Raw genomic sequence first — 23,983 nt, forward strand, 5'->3', positions numbered from 1 at the left:
TACATTGTAACCAAACCTGAAACATTACAATAGATTTCAGCTCTGCAGTCCTTGGATGTCCCGGCTGCATTAGCTTTCCTTTTTAAGGCTTTTTCTCTCCCTCATCCATTGAGGGATACGGATTGGTTAGTTATATTGCTGCCTGCAGGAGAAATGGACTCCAGGTACATAAAGTGAGGAGCAGAACCCCTCTAGCCTCACTCCTTGCCACTTCTGCTTCGTGTCCTCGGGAGCACAGATGTCTGCTGGGATATTTGCTTGATTTGGAAGATTTTCAGCGGCTGTTGGTAGATCCGTGCCAGATTATTGCCAGTCCTGGAAGTCTCTCCAGTCCGGCGTGAGCAGATTTTTTTTCATACTGTGACAACCTTGTCTGTGTTCCAGTTATCACAGAACTCATTTACAGCAATATTAAACCCAAAACAGTAATATATGGTGGTATCAAAATATTGTGAGACTTGTTTTGTAACACAAGGCTGCACAAACACAGTCACAGGGAGCACCGACCTTCATAAAGTGTTATTAAACCCCACATTCGCTATATCCCCTCTGCCCCGGACCCCGCATTCGCTATTTCCGCTCTCCCCGGACCCCGCATTCGCTATTTGCACTCTCCCCGGACCCCGCATTCGCCGTGTCCGCTCTCTCCGGACCCGGCGTTCGCCGAGTCCCCTCTGCCCCGGACCCGGCGTTCGCCGAGTCCCCTCTGCCCCGGACCCGGCGTTCGCCGAGTCCCCTCTGCCCCGGACCTGTGTCCGCTCTGCCCCGGACCCCGCATTCGCCGTGTCCGCTCTGCCCCGGACCCCGCATTCGCCGTGTCCGCTCTGCCCCGGACCCCGCATTCGCCGTGTCCGCTCTGCCCCGGACCCCGCATTCGCCGTGTCCGCTCTGCCCCGGACCCCGCATTCGCCGTGTCCGCTCTGCCCCGGACCCCGCATTCGCCGTGTCCGCTCTGCCCCGGACCCCGCATTCGCCGTGTCCGCTCTGCCCCGGACCCCGCATTCGCCGTGTCCGCTCTCCCCCGGACCCCGCATTCGCCGTATCCGCTCTCCCCGGGCTCCGCATTCACTATATCTGGTCTCCCACAGTACACAGAACATGGAAATGCAATTATTTTAGTAAATATAAACTGCTAAATCCCTTTTCTCATCAGCAGTTAGAGCAGTCTTGTGACTTCTATCAGTGTCCAGCAGAGCACTGGTTAAAGCTTATAGGAGGAGCTTTCATTCTCCTCTGACTGTCTTATAAGGCTGCATGACCCCTGACCCTCTGTCTGGAACGTGCTGATTGGCCCTGTGCTGATCTCTAGCAATACACTCCAACCTGAGCATGTGCAGCCTGCCCCCAAGGCTCTGTTCTATCAGCAGATGGATTGGGGACAGTAGAAGAAGGGGAGGATCAAAGAAGACAGGATCAAACAGCCTTTTTACACAATGTGGAGGATTAACCCCTTCAGTTGCACAGTGAGTATAACAAGCACGCTTTACTGCAGCTACAGACTGATTTCACTGTTGTGGGTTTAGTAACATTTAAGTCAGTGTGCAAAAAGACATCGTCCCGTGTACATCGGGAGCTGTGCAACTGGTGCTATACTGATCACGTCTGATATTTCATCACGGACAGCAAGTCAGAGCAAATGTGAATTTCTGCATGAAACTGGGCAGATCTGCCACAGAGATGTTTGTCACGATTTGGCAGGTTTTACGGCAATGCTGCAAAGAGTCGTTTGCGGTGTTCTGAGCGACACGCGTGTTTTTAAGAGCAGAAGAACATCACTGCAGGTGAGATCAGGAAGACCTTCAATGAGCTCAACTCCCGCAAATGTCCTCTTTCTGAAGATGATCCAGCTCCAGTGTTGCCGTTTTGACAACATTACGGAGATCCAGTGATCTGATTTTCACGTAGAATTTCATGTTTTCTCTTTCTTCTGACTTGCTGTCCGTGATGACATAGCAGATGTGGTAACGCACGTGGTCAGCATAGCACCAGTTACACAGCTCCCGATGTACACAGGATGATGATATTTGGCACACTGACTTATGAAGGCCGGTGCTCCCTGTGACTGTGCGTGCAGCCTTGTGTGTTGGTGTGTTACAAAACTAGTCTCCAAAATGTTTGATACCATCTTATACAGCAGCTTGCCAATCATTAGCTAAGGCGGCTGCATTAGTTTTCTTTTTTAGCCTGTTTTCACCTGGTGATCTGGCCAGTAACACACCTCCTGTATTAGAGCGCCCCCCCCCCCACTCTGGAGGAAGGCACGCAGGGGGGCACCTTTGGACAGCTGCATTGTAAGTCCAGGGTATAAGGAGTGTCAGATGCACTAGCAGATTTAAATACATTAACAAATTGAAGCCAAACTCCAGCTAATACCTTTTTTATCATTTTTTTTTTTTTTCCCCTTTTTTGGGATAAAGGTGTCAGCTAAATTAAACCTGATCATTGTAAGCCCCCCCCCCCCCTCCTTTTGTCGGAGTTAAATGATTTGTTTCATCCCTGTAACTGCTACATCTGCAGGAGAGCTTGTTCTTTTGAAAAACAGACTTCCTGGCCAGATCACCAGGTGAGAATTAAAGGAACGAGCCTAAAAAAAATAATAAAACAAATGCAGCCGCCACATCTCAGAATTGGTAAGATGCACTATAGTAAATGTTTGCTTCTGCATTTATTAGCACTTTCAGGTGTCTGAGGATTCCTTGTGTCAGGACCAGGACTGTGGCAGCCTCATCACTGACCTCTCCAGTGTGGGCTAGTTTGCAGGCAGCGATCCATCCCGGCTGCAGCGGTAAGGGGGTGGTATGAGGTAGGTTTCACTGCATTACACACTTACCTTTTTTTTTGGCAAGCACACAAAGTGATTCATTCAGGCACAGCTGTACAGCACCATCCACTGTGGTGCAATAAAATGCAGCATGTCGTCTTCACCGCAGCTCCCTGCACTCCACATGGAAGAAAAATATATTTGGAATGCTACAATTTTGGCCATATTCTTATACCGTGTTTTTTGTTCCATAAGATGCACCAAGGTTCTAGAGGAGGAAAACAAGAAAAAAAATATTCTGAACCAATGGACTGCAGACATCGTACAGGAGATGACCAGAGACTGCGGACAGTACAGGGGATGACCAGAGACTGCAGACACCGTACAGGGGATGACCAGAGACTGTGGACATAGTACAGGGGATGACCAGAGACTGCAGACACAGTACAGGAGATGACCAGAGACTGCAGACACAGTACAGGAGATGACCAGAGACTGCAGACACAGTACAGGAGATGACCAGAGACTGCAGACACCGTACAGGAGATGACCAGAGACTGCGGACACGGTACAGGAGATGACCAGAGACTGCGGACACAGTACAGGAGATGACCAGAGACTGTGGACATAGTACAGGAGATGACCAGAGACTGTGGACATAGTACAGGAGATGACCAGAGACTGCAGACACCGTACAGGGGATGACCAGAGACTGTGGACACAGTACAGGAGATGACCAGAGACTGCAGACACAGTACAGGAGATGACCAGAGACTGCAGACACAGTACAGGAGATGACCAGAAACTGCAGACACAGTACAGGGGATGACCAGAGACTGCGGACACCGTACAGGAGATGACCAGAGACCGGGGACCGTGGAAACAGTACAGGGGATGACCAGAGACTGCGGACAGTACAGGAGATGGTCAGAGACTGCAGACACCGTACAGGGGATGACCAGAGACTGTGGACATAGTACAGGAGATGGTCAGAGACCGCGGACATAGTACAGGAGATGGTCAGAGACTGCAGACACCGTACAGGAGATGGTCAGAGACCGCGGACACAGTACAGGGGATGACTAGAGACTGCCGACACAGTACATGAAATGACCAGAGACTGCCGACACAGTACAGGGGATGACCAGAGACTGCGGACACAGTACAGGAGATGGTCAGAGACTGCAGACCTTTGGGGAGGGAGGGGAAGCGGGTACCTGAATTTGACAGGTACCCGCTCCCACTTCTGCGGAGTTATCCTCCCTTTTAGTGTGGGCACCCGGCTGACAACCGGGTGCCCACTGTGCATGTGTGAGAAGTGCTGCGCTTTGTGATTGGTCCGGCGTCTTCTGGGACCTGTCATGTGTTTCAGAAGACGCCATACCATTCACAAAGCACAGCGCTTCCCGCGCATGCGCACTGGGCACCCGGTTGTCACAGCTGAGAGCCCACACTAAAGAAGCCGGCGCGGGAAGCCTTCTCATCTCTGGACCAAGGAACAGGTAAGGTTCTGCTGCAGAGAAGAGACGAGCGGCCGGCCCGGTATTCTGACACAGCGGCAGCGGTGGAAATACCGGACCGGCCGCTCCACATTCACTCCATAAGACGCACTGACATTTTCCCCCCTTTTTTGGGGGGGAAAAAGTGCGTCTCATGAAGCGAAAAATACGGTATATATATATATACAGTCATGGCCGAAATTGTTGGCACCCTTGATATTTCTCCAGGAAATCATGTATTTCTCACGAAACGTATTGCATTAACACATGTTTTGCTATACACATGTTTATTCCCTTTGTGTGTATTGGGACAAAACAAAAAAAGGGAGGAAAGAAAGCAAATTCGACATAATGTCACACAAACCTCCAAAAATGGGCTGGACAAAAGTATTGGCACCCTTTCACAACTGCGGATAAATAAGAATGTTACAAGCATGTGATGCTCCTGTAAACTCACCTGGGGCAAGTAACAGGTGTGGGCAATATAGAAATCACACCTGAAAGCAGATAAAAAGGAGAGACGTTCACTTAACCTTTGCATTGTGTGTCCGTCTGTGCCACACTAAGCATGGACAACAGAAAGAGGAGACGAGAACTGTCTGAGGACCTGAGAACCAAAATTGTGGCAAAATATCAACAATCTCAAGGTTACAAGTCCATCTCCAGAGAACTAGATTTGCCTTTGTCCACAGTGCGCAACATTATCAAGAAGTTTGCAACCCATGGCACTGTAGCTAATCTCCCTGGTCGTGGACGGATGAGGAAAATTGATGAAAGATTGCAACGCAGAATAGTCCGGATGGTGGATAAGCAGCCCCAAACATGTTCCAAAGACATTCAAGCTGTCCTGCAGGCTCAGGGAGCATCAGTGTCAGCGCGAACTATCCGTCGACATTTAAATGAAATGAAACGCTATGGCAGGAGACCCAGGAGGACCCCACTGCTGACACAGAGACATAAAAAAGCAAGACTACAGTTTGCCAAAATGTACTTGAGTAAGCCAAAAGCCTTCTGGGAAAACGTCTTGTGGACAGATGAGACCAAGATAGAGCTTTTCGGTAAAGCACATCATTCTACTGTTTACCGAAAACGGAATGAGGACTACAAAGAACAAAACACAGTACCTACGGTAAAATATGGTGGAGGTTCAATGATGTTTTGGGGTTGTTTTGCTGCCTCTGGCACTGGGTGCCTTGACTGTGTGCAAGGCATCATGAAATCTGAGGATTACCAAAGGATTTTGGGTCGCACTGTAGGGCCCAGTGTCAGAAAGCTGGGTTTGCGTCCAAGATCCTGGGTCTTCCAGCAGGACAATGACCCCAAACATACGTCAAAAAGCACTCAGAAATGGATGGCAAAGAAGCGCTGGAGAGTTCTGAAGTGGCCAGCAATGAGCCCAGATCTAAATCCCATTGAACACCTGTGGAGAGATCTTAAAATTGCTGTTGGGAAAAGGTGTCCTTCCAATAAGAGAGACCTGGAGCTGTTTGCAAAGGAAGAGTGGTCCAAAATTCCGGGTGAGAGGTGTCAGAAGCTTATTGATGGTTATAGGAAGCGACTGATTTCAGTTATGTTTTCCAAAGGGTGTGCAACCAAATATTAAGTTAAGGGTGCCAATACTTTTGTCCAGCCCATTTTTGGGGTTTTGTGTGACATTATGTCATATTTGCTTTTCTGCCTCTGTTTTATATTTGTTCCAATACATACAAAGGGAATAAACATGTGTATAGCAAAACATGTGTTAATGCAATACCTTTTTTGTGTGAAATACTTGATTTTCAGGAAAAATATCAAGGGTGCCAACAATTTCGGCCATGACTGTATATCATGTTGAAATGCGTTTTATTACAAAATATTTGAAAAATATTTGTAAAAATACATTTCAAATATACTGTATGTCTAAAAATACAGATCTACATTTTTGGAACGCATTTACAAATATATGTAAAAATATGTTAAAATGACTTTTTTTATACGTTAAAAATCTGAAGAATATATTTAAAAAAATATTTTTAAAAATATATTCAGATTTTTTTTTTTACATAAAAAGTAATTTTAACATATATTTTTACATATATTTGTAAATGCGTTCCAAAAATGTAGATTTGTAATTTTAGACATACAGTATATTGAAATGTATGAAAAATATTTTTTTAAAAAAATTTTGTAATAAAAACGTATTTTACTATGCAGTAGATATATTTTTATTGAAATGTTTTGAATACCAAAATTGTAGCATTTCAAATATATGGCAATATACTTGGGAAGAATATTTTTTATAATATATTTTTCTTCCATATGGGGCCCCCACCTGCCGGCTGCATTACAGTGTGAATGGGCCACAGAGAAAACAATTGTTTGTGCCCCGGCAGTGATGGGTCGTCTACTCTAGTGCTGCACTCGTGTGAATGAGCCCTTCTGCTGCTCGCAGTTCCTTTATTTCCTGGCAGCAATCAGAGGGACTCAAACTGACCAGTACAGAACAGATCCGCTTTCATGCTCGGTGTGGTCAGTTTAGGAAGAGAACAAAATGAATGTATTTATGAAGTACTATAAATGTAAGCCGCCCGCTATCTTCGCTTCTGGGGTAATATCCGCTGTGAATGAAGACACGAATCCTGTCACCTTGTTAGTTCTCAGAGACTGATAGTAAAATAAATAGTGACATTAATTTATTACAAAATAATATAAAATATATTAAAATGATTTACATCTGATTTATAAATATAAAAAACACACCCAGTGCCATGATTGTTTGTGCTCGCAGCATTGACAAGTTCAATTCACAGTGTTGGACGTCCAGACAGAACCAATCAGAGCCAAGAAACCGAAAACTATTTACAGCCGTAGTGTTTATGGGGGGGTGGTGGGAGGGGCCAGCTTCACCCAGAAGTCATGTGACATGTTCCCAAAGGTGACCGCCTCCTTTAACCTCATGCATTGGTCGTAGGACCCTTGTTCACACTGAGCCAATAGATGAGTAGAAGGTGTATCATGCCGGAGTGCGCTCCTCTGTACACAACACCATACGCACTGTGCTCAGTACAGCCCCGTTTTCCAGGGACAGGTTCTCTTTGATAGATGGGACTTCTGTGCCTTGTACAAAATGGCAATAGAAAGGGGGAGGGTGTTTGTTTCTCATAGTGACCAATGGGGTGTCAGCAATTTATATTCTAATATATACTACCCCCAGTGGTGTATTTAGGTTTTGTGCTGCCCTAGGCAACACAAAAATCTCCTGCCCCCATGGACACCGACCAACACCACCCCTACTTCCCCTCTTGACATTGACCAACAACACCCCTACCCCCCACCAGGGAGAGCCTCCCACTACCCCCCCCCCACCTGGCGATAGAGAGAACTACACTCATATTCACAGCTCTGGACAGCCCCAGGAATGAAAGTGGCTCTACATACACCATCAAGCAGCCCCTCTCAGATCCCACCTGGTTCCCATGATGTGCGTATCCCTTCTTTCATCCCTTCTTCTGGGGGGAGATGCTGGCCCCCCTAAAAAATGCCACCCTAGGCAAGTGCCGTGTTCGCCTTGTGATAAATACGCCCCTGCCTACCCCCATCAACCACCCTTGTCCGACTGGTTGCATGAGATCATAACTAAAAATTTGAAGGCGCCATTCACACGTGTGCGACTCGCAGCCCATGTACTTTAATGGAAGCCATTCAATTCTGTGCCACCTTAACCCCTAGACACCGAGCGCACGCAAATATGCGTCCTATTGGTGTCTGGGCCTTGACGCTGAGCGGCTGCATATTTGCGTACCATTTGAAAATACATATGTGCTGAGAGCTCGCACGGCATATGTCCGTGTCTCACGGAAAGGTCCCGATCTCCCCTTGCGATCGGGACGTTTTCTGATCTTGTGACAGCGAATCACGGTGGTCACATGACCCTAAAACCCCGCCCTGCCTTCTGAAACTCTTCAAGGGCCGGAAGGCGCCAAGAAGGTTCCTGCACCCACTAGGGGCGGACTGACCATTTGGAAACTTGGCCACTGCCTGAGGGCCCGGGGTCAGTAGGGGGCCCCATGAGATGCCCCTGGTACCTTTTTCATAGGCTTTTTTGAGTTTGGGCAAGGACACAGGGGCTCCATGATCTCCTATTGCCCGGAGGCCCCATGAGTTGTCAGTCCGCCCCCGTGCACCATGTTGGTGCAACTTGGGTCTCACAGACTGCAATGTGAACTCTCAAAATTCAAATCTTCATATTATCGATGTGCAGCAGTCCACAGCCCCAGAAAGCACAGAAGGGGCGCACTCTCCTCGGGCATTACCGCGATAAAAAGGAATTTATTTAAAATGACAAAAATGTATATACTCACAAACCGAGGTTCATAAAACAAGCTGAAAACCAGCGTGATAGTCCGACAAAGCGGTAATCTGACAGCGGGGTGTGCTATCGCGTTTTGGGAGACGAGCTCTGAAGAAGGGAGTATGTCTCCCGAAACGCGTTGGAACAACCCGCTGTCAGATTTTTGTCATTTTAAATAAATTTGTTTTTATCGCAGTAATGCACGAGGAGAGTGCGCCCCTTCTTTTCTTCCAGTATTTTCAAGATTCCCCCGTCTTTAGAGGGCTGCACCCCAACAAGTGTCTGTTACTGTGGTCCTGGGAAACGCACGGACTTGAGCGCTTGCGTACGGTTTTTTTCTTTCTCTTGACTCCGTCCACAGCCCAAGTCGCACAAATGTGAATGGAGCGGTAGAGTCCCGGGCTGGAGGAGATTCTCTTTGTTCCCATTATGGAGCAGATATATTTGGGGGCCCCTGGGTCTTAGCACCTGTGGTCTGTAAGGTGGGAATGTAAAAGCAGCTTTAGTTTTTAGTGTGGTCGTGCGCTCTCTCTCTGGTGCCTGGCATACAGGAGGTAGATAGGCATGACCTCGGCATCATGAGCCTCCACGCGGCTTTGTCCTGAGGTTTCCAGCACTGGTGAATATTCTTCTGGCAGAGCGCAGAGACCTGCAGAGATATTAGTCAGTGGTTTGTGCAGAGACCTAGAAAGGGCCGCTGTGGATCTTGTACTCACCCTGGTTCCTCAGAGGGATGATGGAGTTCCAAGTCTGACTGCCGCAGTGACAGCTGTAAGAAAAAAAAAAAAAGATATAAAGCCATTTACTAAATGGGTGCCATGTCATTTCATCGGTCTTCCCTCCCCCGTCCCACAGCTCACCTTGTAGCGCTCATGCTCTATGCGCCTCTCATCTTCCAGGGTCCTCAGATGTCTGTTCTCTCTCTGCAGCTGTTCAATCACCTCCTGCATGTGGCTGGGCAGTCAACAGACAATACAGAGTAAGGCTCGGTCACTCAGATGTGATAGTGCATGTACAGGCGTACCTCGGTTTGTGAATTTAATTCGTTCTGCGGGACTTTTTGTATTGCAAAAAATTTGTAAACTGAAATGCGGTTTCCCATACGAATGCATTGAAAACCAATTAATCCGTTCCGGAGGTCAGAAAAAAAGTCTTATCTGTTCAAAGCTCTTTATAAAGTGCACTATAAAGGCATAAAGCGACACGACTAAAAAAAAAAAAGTTTGTAAATGCACTGAAAACCAATTATTCCATTCGTATTGCGAAACAAATTGATAAACCGAGCCGTTATTTTCATTCGTAAACCGGAAATTACGTTAACCGAAGCGTTCATAAACCGAGATACGCCTGGATTAGGATTTTTATATTCACTGTAAAATCTATCTTTAACCCCTTGACTCTGACGTCACACAAATATGCCGCCTCACAGAACTGGGCTTTTTTCCATGGGGCCGCATATTTGCGTACCTGTGCTCGGCGCGCTCCCAGCACAGAGACCAGGGTGTCACTGAGAGCCCCGGGTCCCGTTCTAACAATCGGGACCCTGGACTCCCAATTCCGAGTCACATGATTGCTATGATAGCCTCTGATTGGCTATCACAGTGATCAGTCACTGTACGGCTGGCCCCCTTGTTTTTTTTTCTCGCTCTATGAATGGAGAAGAGAGATACATTGTATCATTATATACATCCCATTATACATTGTATCATTATATACATTATATTATACATTGTATCATTATATACATTCCGTTATACATTGTATCGTTACATACATTCCGTTATACATTGTATCGTTACATACATCCCGTTATACATTGTATCGTTATATACATTGTATCATTATATACATCCCATTATACATTGTATCATTATATACATTCCGTTATACATTGTATCTTACTAACTCCTGGCATAGAGAGAATGAAAAAGATAATTAAAAAATCCCTAGATCAAAGTTTGGTCTGGTTTAGTGCCAGGGTTGTTTGGAACAAGGTCAGGGTCAAAGGTCAATGTCAAAAGGTTAGGATTTAAAAAAAAAAAAATTGGTATCAGTGTCAGTATGTTTTAGGTAAAAAAAAAAAAGTGTGCTATTGTGTCTGGGCTGTACTCCGGGTACAAACAACAAATAACATCCACATAGAGGGTATCGCTGCGATCGTCAAGAGCTGGAGAATTTATTTTGGGTTGTTCTTTGGCGGTAGGTTATGGTAGTAACAAGAAACACACAGTAAAAAAAAAAAAATTTTTTTGTTATTTTGGGCCAGTTTTCCTTTGATAAAAAATAAAATCAGGAGATATCCATTACCATTTAGCACCAAATGAAAGCCCAATTTGTCCTGGAAAAAAAAACACGGTCTAATCCACCTGGATGTACAAAGTAGTTGTGATGATACGGACGGTTTTACTAACACAGGTCAACGTTGCAAAATTGTGCTTAGGCATTTAGATCTGTTTTACCCTCAGGCGTAATGGGGGTTAAAGTATAATCAAAGGCAAAACTTTTTTTTTTTTTAGTTTTGGATGGAGTGGGGAGGGATTAGACCCCCTGTCAGTTTTTTTTGCTCTCTGTGCCCCCGTTAGGGATATTCACCCTCTCTATTTGTCCTATTTACCATTATCATTGAAATTAAAAGAAAATCCAAAACTTTGGGTTGTCCCCAGAAGGGTAATAGAGGGGAAACCTTCCAGTGGGGAAACTAGTTCCTATGACTTGAGGGTCCCCAAGGAATTCCCTTAATTTGCAGGGATTTCTTCTCACTTCCTGTTTGGCTATTTGACAGGAAGTGAATTGAAATCTCCTCAATGGAACACAGTTGGCATAAAAAAAACAAAAAAAAAAAACTGACATGGCTTCTACTCCTCCCTTACTGCATCCAAAATTAAAAGAAAAAGGTTTTGCCTATTGTTCCCCATTGAGGGCCATAGGATGTTTTGTCTTTAGTATTCCTGTAGGTGGCAGAATACCCCAGACACTGGCAAACAAAAAAAACTCCAGAAAATTGTAGGCCAGCCCAAGATAGCCTCTCCTACTACCAAGCATGCCCCAGTTTTGTAGCAAGTAGTACCAAGAGCATGACCAAAATCACAGAGGGGTGGGACCTGTGTGCCTAAAAGAAAATTATTTTACAGTGAATACAAAAATCTTTTCTTTCTTGTCCACTGAGGGACAGAGGAATCTTTCACCTTTGGGATGTCCAAAAGAGGGATTAGCAACAGCTAATATTCTCAACATTGATAAGAGAACTGGGGACTGCCTGAGCTCCCAGAAAGACTAAAAATGGAAGTTGGATGAGGCTGACCCCCCCCCCCCAACCTGGTAAGGAGAAAAACTAGACCAAGTAACTTAATATGCAGAACTATCCCTGATGCCAGATGACCAAGAAAATACTCCCAAACCTGGAAAGGAATTTCTCAACCTGAGAGGATAGACACCAAACCATAGATCAGGAACTGGTCTACCTAACCCAACCAACAGCACGGTCAGCAAGGAGAAGGAGCTCCTCCCTGCGAACTGGGACTGGTCCGAGGAGTCCAAAATTGATGAGAGGGAAGATCAGAGCCACCCTAGGCTAGAGAAAGGACCAAGCCTCAACTCATCTGATCCCATAAGGTACAAGAACTGTCAGATCTCCATCTTGCCAAGGTAAGACCTACCAGTGAAGAGCCCAAAGGATGATTGGTCATAAGAACCTCCAAGGCGTGTAAAAGGGGCTTGTGAACAGAACTTGAAAAATCTGAGTTTGATTCCACATCAACATTAGCAAATAGGGTAGGTACATGGGAGCTTCCCATACCAGGATTAGGCAAGAGATAGTAGATCTCCTCCCCAAAATACAGACTGGAAGGGCCAAGCTCAACTTCTCGTCGTCTGTAAGGAGAAAAGCAACCTTGGGCTGAAGCCATGATGGAAAACTTGCTGAAAAATTCTGCTTACCCTGGAGCATTCAAGAGCATGTCTGGGCCTGTGACTCTTCATTTCCCAGATCCAACAAGGCATGGAGCCACAGTTAGGAGTCTTATCAGGACAGCAAATAACATTCTTAACCTACGTCAATCCAAAGCAAAAAAATAATCAACAGAAAGGCCTTCTGAAACAACGAAAGAGGAAAGGCCTAGACCCAAATGTGAAGATCAGAGGCACTAGAGCATTCTCTGCTACTACCAGAAGGTTCCTACATTGGGAAACAAGCCTTTCCAGCAAGCAGATGACTGATGAGCTTCCTGTGACGTCCTGCATCTACAACAGTGGTTCTCAACCTGTGGGTCACGACCCCTTTGGGGGTCGAATGACCCTTTCACAGGGGTCGCCTAAGACTATCGGAAAACACATATTTCTGATGTGTAAAGAGCAGCTACTGTGTTGAAAGCAGCTGCTGTGTTGAAAGCAGCAGTATTGGAGGTAAAACGACACTCATGAATTATAATTACTGGGTAAATAATTTTATGGTTGGGGGTCACCACAACATGAGGAACTGTATTAAAGGGTCACGGCATTAGGAAGCTTGAGAACCACTGATCTACAACAATCTAAAATGCAGCTTGGTGTGTGGACCGTTCCCCCATGTCCAGAAGCACACGGTTAGGAAAACCTGACCTCCAGAAAACTGCACTTGAAGTGAGCAGAGCACTAAAACAAAAGGTTTTGTCTAACCTGGGATCCAAACTCTCTTGTCAAAGAACGATCTCCTGTTTCTCTGATAGGGGCAACATTTTCCCATAGTATCTGCATCAGGAGACCTGTCCAACGAATGACCCTGCAATGTAGGAGGAGCCACCTGTTCTGGAACTCCAGAATGTAGACCAGCAGATGAGAGCTCTCCAAAGACAGGATCTTCCTTAAGAAGAGAAGTCCTCTCCAACCTCAAAACTGGGATACTGATGCACCAGGCCAGGAGCTACCTGATTTTCATGGGCACACAATTCAGACAAACTCCAGCATAGGCAAAAAAAAAAAAAATCACCAATTAGTATACCCCTACACTAAACAGTGAATACATTTGGGAACGAGAAAAGTCAAATTTAATTTTCAGGAAGTCTTCATTGAAATTCAAAAGCTAACGGCATCTTCTCTGCCAAGGAGGAGTAACAGCTGAGATTACATCACACCCTCTCCTATCTCTCTCTGCAGTAGAAGGAAACTTCAGTTCCCATCAAACACAGGGAATTGTAGTGAATGGGGGCGGGTACACTAGGTCTGTATGTGTTGAATGTGTCTCGGTCTGCCCACCACTGCAAGTGAGGCTGAATGACATCACTGCTTCTTGGAAAAAGAACTACAGAAGGGATTTGCCAAGACCAGTGGCTGGGGCAATAGGGGGCATAGCAGTCTTACAAACAGGAAACCAAACAGAATTAACAATTTGATCTGAAAATGAATCGCCTATTTCAGAGCAACTGCTGAGTGTACCAGAAGATGGAGGACATATTCGGTGAAGGTAGGAAATCGGCAACAAGGACAGGTAAAGATGTTTTTGCCCAGAGTTCTGCTTTAACCCTCAACAGCAGAGGGAGGGGCTAAGGGAGACTGAAAAATGACGGGAGAAAAAGGGGGTGCCTCGGAGAGGGTGACTCTTGACAGACAACTCTCCTGGAACTGCTTAGAGACGGGTAACTTCCTAACTAAGGGAAAGGTTCATGAGAGCGACAATGCTGTGGATACTATCTACTGAGAAAGTATGTTGCCGGCAGATGTAAATATTCCAGCACCAATTTTTGCCGATACAAGATCCAGCCGCATCTCGGAGATATTTAGACCAGAAAGATGTTTTACCCTAGGGCCCACCTTGACTGCTTGCTCTATAGGAGGCCTTCTGACCATGGGAATACACTAGGGGAAAAACTGGGGCCATCACCCTGAAGACGAGACTGTAGAGTCACAGCCTTGGGAGGACGGCAATCAGTAATTAGTTAGCCTCGCTCCAGTAGAATGCTTGAATGTCAAAACACGAGGTCCCTGTTAACATAACTTTATGCTCCTTAGCCATTATAGTCATGTAAAAAACAAAGAAGCACATTCCCCACCATGTTTCACAGTTGATAAAATAAATTGCAGATTAAAGGCATTTTATGGCTTTTTAAAACATAAATTCATCTAGATGGAGGAAAAAGGGCAAAAGTACCCATCTGACAATGATCTGTATCTTGCCTAAACATGTAAACTTTGATCCAAAAAAAACCAAAACAATGGAAGGGCGGGTTCATATGGGACAGATGAGGTCTGACACTCACTCTTTTTCTGTAGAGAGTTGCTGGATCTGTTTACTCTGCTCCCGGATCTTCTCCCCCAGAGACTTGTTGGCTTCCCTGTGACAGAGGAATACAGCGATAGTAAATGTGAGCCAATGAACAGTGTGCATGCTGGGAACAGCAGATCTTGGTGACTTTTCCTTTTGGAGAATTGAAGAGTTAGTCCAGTCAAAAAAAACTGAGAAAAGCTCGGAGGTTGCACTGCTGGACTTCTCATTCTGCAAATTCTATTTCCCTGGCCGTCATGCTGAGCCTTACTCTACCACGGTATGCATCACCAACTCGCCACCAGGAACATCTGACTTTACGGACATACATGCTTGTTCCAAGCCAGTGACACAATGAGGGAGATTGACTGCAAGTGGTGGACCCAGAATCTGGTGCGGCTGTGCATGGCAGCCAATCAGCTTCTAACTTCAGCTTGTTCAATAAAACCTGGAAGCTGATTGGTTTCTATACAGAGCTGCACCAGATTGTGTGTGCACCACTTTTAGTAAATCTCCCCCAATGTATTGAAGGCAGGGGGTCAGTCAACTGGGATCTGTACTTTCTAGATGAGGCGCAACGTACACGGCTCAAAAAAATTAAAGGAGAACGTGGAAAACCTATCAGATCTCAATGGGGACAAATCTCCTCCTGGATCTCTATACTGACATAGACGGGTAATGTGTGAGGAACGTATGGATGCTCCATTGTTTGATTTTCAGGGTGTCTTTGAATTCAGTCCTCTAAAAGGTCGATCATTTTCATTTCTATCAAAGTGAAAAAATGATGCAGCAGGCAAGTCCGTATTGGTGAAATGTCCTTGCAGCAACTCAGAATGGACAACGTCGGGGGAGGCTCCTAATTAGACTGCGGATGGTGTCCTGGGGGATTTCCTCCCAGATCTGGACCAGGGCGTCACTGAGGTCTTTGACAGTCTGAGGTGCAACCTGGTGGTGTCAGATGGCCCGAAACATGACATCCCAGAGGGGTTCTATTGGATTTAGGTCAGGCGAGCGTGGGGTCCATTCAATAGTATCAATTCCTTCATCCTCCAGGAACTGCCTGCATACTCTCCCCACTTTGTCTCCCCAAAGGATCTGACAATGGGTCCAAGGATTTCATCCCCATACCTAATGGCAGTCAGGGTGCCATTGTCTAGCCTGTAGAGGTCTGTGTGTCCCTCCATGGATATGTCTCCCCAGACCATCACTGACCCACCACCAAAAACGGTCATGCTGAACCATGTTACAGGCAGCAGAACGTTCTCCACGGCTTCTCCAGAGCCTTTCACGTCTGTCACATGTGCTCAGGGGGAACCTGCTCTCATCTGTGAAAAGCACAGGACGCCAGTGGTGGACCTGCCAATTCTGGTGTTCAATGGCAAATGCCAATCCAGGTCTATGGTGCCAGGCAGTGAGCACAGGGCCCACTAGAGGACGTTGGGCCCTCAGGCCACCCTCATGAAATCTGTTTCTGATTGTTTGGTCAGAGACATTCACACCAGTGGCCTGCTGGAGGTCATTTTGTAGGGCTCTGGCAGGGCTCATGCTGTTCCTCCTTGCGCAAAGGAGCAGATACCGGTCCTGCTGATGGGTTAAGGACCTTCTACTGCTCTGTCCAGCTCTCCTAGAGTAACTGCCTGTCTCCTGGAATCTCCTCCATGCTCTTAAGACTGTGTTGGGAGACACAGCAAACCTTCTGGCAATGGCAGGTATTGATCCATCCTGGAGGAGTTGGACTGCCTGTGCAACCTCTGTAGGGTCCAGGTATGGCCTCATGCTACCAGTAGTGACACTGACCCTAACCAAATGCAAAACTAGTGAAAAACAGTCAGAAAAAATGAGCAGAGAAAAAATGTTAGTGGCCTCCACCTGTAAAATCATTCCTGTTTTGGGGGTCGTCTCATTGTTGTCCATCATTACCACCAAAGCAGCTGAAAGTGATGAACAACCCCCTTTGCTACTTACCTGACCACATCAATATCCCAGGAGTGTCACTGACTTGGTGCTAGACTCGGATTACAAAGTGTTCCTTTCATTTTTTTGAGCGGTGTATTTCCTGTAGCCACTAAGCACAGTATAAATGATGGGCAGTCTTGGTCCAGCCATGGCACTTACTTTTGTTCACCGACCCATTCATTGACATTAGAGACAACCAGTTCACTTTCACGATGCAGCCGCCGACAGTCTTCCCGCGATGATTCCAGGGAGGTTCGCAGAGTCTCCAGCTAAAACAAGTGCAAAGAATACAAAACTCGGAATCATCCAAAACCCGACATAAAGGGCTCCTGTCACTGTCAGGTGGGAATGATGAGATGAGTGCACTTACCTCACTAGTGGCTGCATTGTACTTCATCTTTAACTGGTTCATGATGTTCTGCAGATCATCCCTCTGTAGAAAGAAGAAGTCATCTCTATAAAGAGGTAAAGGCCTTTAACCATCAGATCACTCCCCGAAGATCAGCCCCTGCAGCTATTACCTTTTGTACCACCCCCCTTCCCCTGTAGATTGTAAGCTCCATGGGCAGGGCACTCCTATTCCTTCTGTATAGAACTGTATTGGAATTGTACTGTCCCCCATTACATTGTAAAGTTCCGTGCAAACTGTTGGTGCCATAAATCCTGTCTAATAATATTCATACAATGATGTCCTAGAGCAATACTTCTCATATCTGAAGGTCGTGTTTTTGGAATTTCTTTTAAAAGGTCGAAGTCATTTAATCTGTAATATCACTTGAGTAGTCACTCCAAAATGTAATACTATGGGAAAATGCTCCAAAAAAGACCAGCTGGCAGTACTTTAGGACTGGAGTGCAAAAATCGGTGCTCTAGAACAAGCTAGGACTGGGGTGGAGATCAGTATTCTAGAACAGGCTAGGACTGGAGTGGAGAATCTGTGTTCTAGAACAGGCTAGGACTGGGGTGGAGAATCGGTGTTCTAGAACAGGCTAGGACCGGGGTGGAGGATCGGTGTTCTAGAACAGGCTAGGACCGGGGTGGAGAATCGGTGTTCTAGAACAGGCTAGGATTGGGATGTAGAATTGGTGTTCTACAACAGGCTAGGACTGGGGTGAAGAATCAGTGTTCTAGAACAGGCTAGGACTGGAGTGAAGAATCAGTGTTCTAGAACAGGCTAGGACTGGAGTGGAGAATCAGTGTTCTAGAACAGGCTAGGATTGGGATGGAGAATCGGTGTTCTACAACAGGCTAGGACTGGAGTGGAGAATCAGTGTTCTAGAACAGGCTAGGATTGGGATGGAGAATCGGTGTTCTACAACAGGCTAGGACTGGGGTGGAGAATCAGTGTTCTAGAATAGGCTAGGATTGGGATGGAGAATCGGTGTTCTACAACAGGCTAGGACTGGAGTGGAGAATCAGTGTTCTAGAACAGGCTAGGATTGGGATGGAGAATCGGTGTTCTACAACAGGCTAGGACTGGGGTGGAGAATCAGTGTTCTAGAATAGGCTAGGATTGGGATGGAGAATCGGTGTTCTAGAACAGGCTAGGACTGGAGTGGAGAATCGGTGTTCTAGAACAGGCTAGGACTGGGGTGGAGAATCGGTGTTCTAGAATAGGCTAGGATTGGGATGGAGAATCGGTGTTCTAGAACAGGCTAGGACTGGAGTGGAGAATCGGTGTTCTAGAACAGGCTAGGACTGGGGTGGAGAATCGGTGTTCTAGAACAGGCTAGGATTGGGATGGAGAATCGGTGTTCTACAACAGGCTAGGACTGGAGTGGAGAATCATGATCTTCTCTCACATCCTGTGGGTTTGCTGCACGTTCTGAAAGTACGCCAAATCTCCTGAGTGCAAGCGATGCGTGTTTGACAGGTGGTGGTGGTGGTGAGGCAATATGTCGCCTCCTCACCACCTGATTTGAACCCACGATTGCTGTGAAATGCGTGTGATTGCTAAGACCTGTAAGTGTGACTTAACTGCAGCAGAGAAGATCAGGCCTCCTGCCCTCCCAGCAGATATACAAATCCTTTGGCAGACAATATGGCGGCCATGACTGCATTTCCTGTGTGCTGCTCGGCAGGAGATCAGCAGTTGTTGGCTGTTACCTCTTTGCCTTCCGTTTTCAGCTTCTCCATCAGTATTGCTAGTTGTTCCTGGAGCTGCTTCACGTCGTCTTCTCTTTGTCTGAACGTGTGTGTGTGCTCCCGGTGTAACCTCTGCCAATGCTTCAGCTGATTGCTCAGTTCTCGAACGCGGCTCTCGCTTGCCTCCACCTATGACACAGGGACAGTAAATGGGTAACTACTTCCCGCACCCAGGCTTGTTAAAGTCGTTGTAAATGATCGATTTAACTGCTTTCCCCGCCCCCTACAGCAGATACACTACTACGGGGCGGCAAGGGTGCACAAAATCACGTATATATATATATAAGATTTTGCATTTCTGGGTAGGGGGCTTGCTCAAGCCACGCACGCACCCTACTTGCGCCACTGTTCGCGGCCTCGGCTGTCAATCACTGGGTTCCCGCCGGCACCTGGTGATCAAGGAGCTCTATCGACAGAGGGAGAGAATTGTATGTAAACAATACATATCTCTCCTCTATCAGCTCCTGCACATTGCTTTGCAAAGCAGTGTGATTACAGTGAAGCACACAGACACCACCCCCCCAGAAAAACACTCCCAGCACACAGTTAACCCTTTGATTGCCCCAGATGTTAACCGCTTCCTGCCCAGTGCCATTCATACAAACAGTCTTCCTCCCTGTCAGCTCGGGAACACTGCACAGCACAGCCATCCTGATCAGTGTGCCTACAGTAAAGAACACCCCCTAGTAAAACACTCCCAGCACACAGTTAACCCTTTGATCGCCCCTCATGTTAACCCCTTCCTGCCCAGTGCCATTAGTACAGTGTCAGTGCCTTTTATTAGCACTGATTACTGTATTGGTGTCACTGGGGATGTCAGTGACACAAAGTCAGTTCCCCCCCAGTGTCAGAATGCTCGCCGCAGTCCCGCTATAAGTCGCTGATCGCCGCCATTACTAGTGAAAACATTTTTTAAAATTCAAGTATGTATAACGCCATTTGTAAACGCTATAACTATATAAGTACCGGTAATAAATAAATATCTTTCACGTAAACCATTTAATTTACACGTATTGGGATTTACTTTTAGCGAAGACACGGAGCAGAATACATTTTGGCCTAAATTTATGACGAAATTTTATTTTTTTTACATTTTTTTACTGGACGCTTAATAGCAAAAAGTCACAAATATTATTTTTTTCTCAAAACTGTCGGTCTTTTTTTTAAAGCACAAAAAAAAAAAAACCATAGAGGTGATCAAATACCATAAAAAAAAAGCTCTAGATGTGGGGAGAAAAGGACGTAAATTCCATTTGGGTGCGGCGTTGCATGACTGCGCAATTGTCAGTTAAAGTAACACAGCGACGTAACGCAAAAAATGGCCTGGTCAGGAAAGGGGGAGGAATCCTCTGGAGGGCGAGGGGTTAAAATAACAAATCTGTTCTGCTTACCTGCCGTGTGAGGTGGTTTTGTGCAGAGCAGCCCTGATCCTCCTCTTGTCGGGTTCCCAACCGGCACTCCTGGCTCCTCCCTTTCACCAAGAGCCCCCATAGCAAGTCACTTACTATGAGGGCACTTGCGTGTGCTCGCTCCCAATCTATCTGTTAGACACACAGAGCACCGCTCAGTACACCCCCTGCTCCGTCCTCACTTGTGATTGACAGCAGCAGTAACCAATGGCTCCTGCTGCTGTCTTGGAGTCAATGAGGGGGGGAGAGAGCTGCTGCCCCACCGGCACTCCTGGCTCCTCCCTTTCACCAAGAGCTCCCACAACAAACTGCTTACTATGGGGGCACTTGTGTGTGCTCGCTCCTGCACCAGGTTTGTGAGACACACAGAGCACCGCTCAGCGCACCCCGATCCGTCCTCACTTGTGATTGACAGCAGCAGTAACCAATGGCTCCTGCTGCTATCTTGGAGCCAGTGAGGGGCGGAGAGAGCTGCTGCCACGCCGGCACTTCTGGCTCCTCCCTTTCACCAGAAACCCCCATAGCAAGTCGCTTACTATGGGGGCACTTGTGTGTGCTCGCTTCTGATCCAGCTGTGTGAGACACACAGAGCACCGTTCAGCGCACCCCCTACTCCGTCCTCACTTGTTGTGATTGACAGCAGCAGTAACCAATGGCTCCTGCTGCTGTCTCAGAGCCAATGAGGGGGGAGAGAGCTGCTGCTCACGTGCACATTGCTGGATCGAGAAGATATCTTGATGGTATTTTTGGCTAATGATTTTTTTTACAAAGTCCAATACCTCTCTTTGTTTTCAGGTACCATTAAGAATGGAAATGTTCTAAACTTCCAGTTGGGGACTCCTCAAAAAGTCAGGAGGTTTAGGAAACTCCTGGGAAGCCAATAATGTCCAGTCCAGAAGCAACACAGCCTGTCCTCTCCTCCGCCCACACACCATGCATGGAAGCTGCGATGTGTGTTTGTGGCTACAGCAGGTGCCGTTCAAGCTAGGGCAGGCTTTGAAATTTCTGCTCGCCAATGGTGAGTGGAAATTATGGTGGGGGCGAGTGTGTCCCCCAGGGCCGTCTTGCTGAGCAGACTCAGAGCTCAGGCCGGATCTGTCATTGGCACTGGGAGCCGTCAGACTGCTCGATAGCTGAGCGCAGTGAAAGGAAATGAAGGAGTGTGTGCTGTGTTCTCTGCCTCCCCCTAGAGTGCAGTACCCGGCTCTGTGAGTGAACAACAAAGTACTGCAACTTTTTATAGGGCTGTGTGTGTACCTAATTTCAGCTCACTCTGGTCACATGATCCTCTATGTCAGCCAGTGGTGGCTTCAGAGGAGAGAGCACTTAACAGCGTGCGTGTACAGATGTGTGTTTGTGTCTGTGTGTATGTACATGTGTGTATCTGTACATGTGTCTGCGTGTATGTACATGTATGTGTGTGTACATGTGTCTGTGTGTGTATGTACGTACATGTGTTTGGGTGTATATGTGTCTGTGCGTGTGTATTTCTATGTATGTACATGTATCTGTCTGTATGCATGTCTTTACGTGCCTGTGTGTGTATACATGTGTCTGTATGTGCGTGTCTGTATGTGTATGTGTACATGTCTGTGTGTACAGGTGTCTCTGTGTGTGTTTGTTGGTGGCGAGTAACTCTTAAGGCCTGGCTAGTAGCTGAGGACTTGAAATTTTAAGCCCTGAGCTAGGGTATACCGGGGTGTAATCGGATGTCCCTGGACCACCCCGGCACTGAGCAAGCAAAACGAACCAAAGCCATTGGTGGGGGTTTGAAGCACAAGGATGGATCGCAATAAATAAAAATGCAATGACAGAGAGGACAGCACAGTGGCTAAGTGGTTAGCACTTCCGCCTGGCAGTACTAGGGTCGTTGATTCGAATCCCAACCATGGCACCACCTGCCTGGAGTTTCCCTGTTCTTCCTGTGCCTGCGTGGGTTTCCTCCGGGTACTTCGGTTTCCTCCCACACTCCAATGACATTCTGGGAGGTTAATTGGATCCTGTCCAAAATTGTCCCTCATATGTGTATGTATGGATGTGAGTTAGGGACCTTAGATTGTATGCTCCTTGGGGGCGGGGACTGATGTGAATGTACAATATATATGTAAAGCGCTGTGTAAATTGACGGCGCTATACAAGTACCTGAAATACATAAATCAACAAATCCAGAGGGGCCTTGACAAAGGCACAGGGCTAGACCAGGCAGAGACTTGAAGGCCACGTAGAAGGGACAAGAGTGCAACTACACTGGACCACAAGGCAGAAATCAGGAAACCAAGAAGTAGAGAACTTGCCCAAAACACAGCGGCTGCCTCTCAGTATGAGGGAAAGTGTCAAAGCGGTTTGCAATGGGGGCCCTTGCAGGGCAGCGGGAGGAGCCCAGAGCACTGGCAGGGTCCCCAGAGGAGGAGGACCAGGCTGCTGTGTGCAAAAAAAGAGCAGGTAAGTATGAAATATTAAAAAAAAAAAATATATCAATTTAGATAGGAACTAGCAACTAAATGACGCAATAGCAAGATACAGAGAAAAGACAACAGACAGAAACGCAGGATCATATGCAGCCAACAGCCAGCAGCACAGCCCTCCCCTATGAAAGGTGGTTCCTGGGGTTCGGAAATATTGGCACCACCTTGGATAAGGCATGGATCCCTCCAGGAAATATGTTCCTGCCCAGCCATGTACCTCTTGCTCCTTCTGCTTGTGAAGCTCGTGTACGGCGCTCATCTCCGCGCTCAGCCTCCGGATTCGCTCTTCCTGAGCGATACATTCCCTTTCCAGCTCCACCTTCCTGTGCTGGCTCCGCTGCAGCTCATTCTTCAAAGCAGCCAATTCTCGGTTCTTGTCGCTAAGCTGCAGAGAAAAGCCGATTCGTTACGGTCTTGTTGTTAACTTTAGTTCACGTGTCACTGAGGAGCAATCTAGAATCCAGCTTCACTGCGAGGAATAGGGGCGGCAGGATACTAAAGTGTTACTGAACCCACAACAGGACAATCAGACTGTAGATGCAGTAAATCATGCTGGTTATACTCACTGTGGGACCTAAGGGGTTAATCCTCTGCATTGTGTAAAAAGGATGTTTAATCCTGTCTTCTCTGATCCTCCCCTTCTCTCCTGATAAGACATATTGTGTGGAGACACTCTGCACATGCTCAGTTTGGTGTATATTGCTAGAGAGGTTTTTTCTTGGGAGAGTGCATGTGATCAGCACAGAGCCAATCAGCACTGTCCAGACAGAGGTCAGGGGTTCTGCATCCTTCTAGAGCAGAAAGAAAAATCCTCCTACAAGCTTTAACCAGTGCTCTGCTGAACACTGATAGAAGTCACAAGACTGCTATATACTGCTGATTAGAAAAGGTATTTAGCAGTTTATATTTACTAAAATAATTGAATTTCCATGTTCTGTGTACTGTGGGGGATTAGATATAGTGAATGCGGGGTCCGGGGAGAGAGAATATAGTGAATGCGGGGTCCGGGGAGAGAGAATATAGTGAATGCGGGGTCCGGGGAGACCGGATATAGTGAATGCGGGGTCCGGGGAGAGAGGATATAGTGAATGCGGGGTCCGGGGAGAGAGGATATAGTGAATGCGGGGTCCGGGGAGAGCGGATATAGTGAATGCGGGGTCCGGGGAGAGCGGATATAGTGAAT

At 46.8% G+C, this 23,983-nt stretch overlaps 1 protein-coding gene across 1 annotated transcript in view; it reads right to left on the reverse strand.

Annotated features, from left to right (window-relative positions):
* Nucleotides 1-6,909: 6,909 nt before the first annotated feature.
* Nucleotides 6,910-23,983, reverse strand: part of PMFBP1 (polyamine modulated factor 1 binding protein 1) — an 86,188-nt gene continuing 69,114 nt past the window's right edge. Inside the window, exons 33-40 of the mRNA XM_089672436.1 lie at nucleotides 23,018-23,185; nucleotides 18,888-19,055; nucleotides 17,152-17,214; nucleotides 16,941-17,050; nucleotides 14,821-14,895; nucleotides 9,451-9,544; nucleotides 9,307-9,359; nucleotides 6,910-9,239 (exon numbers count right to left, since the gene is read on the reverse strand). Coding sequence (XP_089528562.1) covers nucleotides 9,167-9,239; nucleotides 9,307-9,359; nucleotides 9,451-9,544; nucleotides 14,821-14,895; nucleotides 16,941-17,050; nucleotides 17,152-17,214; nucleotides 18,888-19,055; nucleotides 23,018-23,185 — 804 coding nt within the window. The 3' untranslated portion in view covers nucleotides 6,910-9,166. The remainder of the gene's footprint in view (nucleotides 9,240-9,306; nucleotides 9,360-9,450; nucleotides 9,545-14,820; nucleotides 14,896-16,940; nucleotides 17,051-17,151; nucleotides 17,215-18,887; nucleotides 19,056-23,017; nucleotides 23,186-23,983) is intronic.

This window comes from Staurois parvus, unplaced genomic scaffold (genome assembly GCF_062004578.1).
Source record: "Staurois parvus isolate SC_StPar_1 unplaced genomic scaffold, SC_StPar_1.0 ptg000127l, whole genome shotgun sequence".
NCBI classification, from domain to species: Eukaryota; Metazoa; Chordata; class Amphibia; order Anura; family Ranidae; genus Staurois; species Staurois parvus.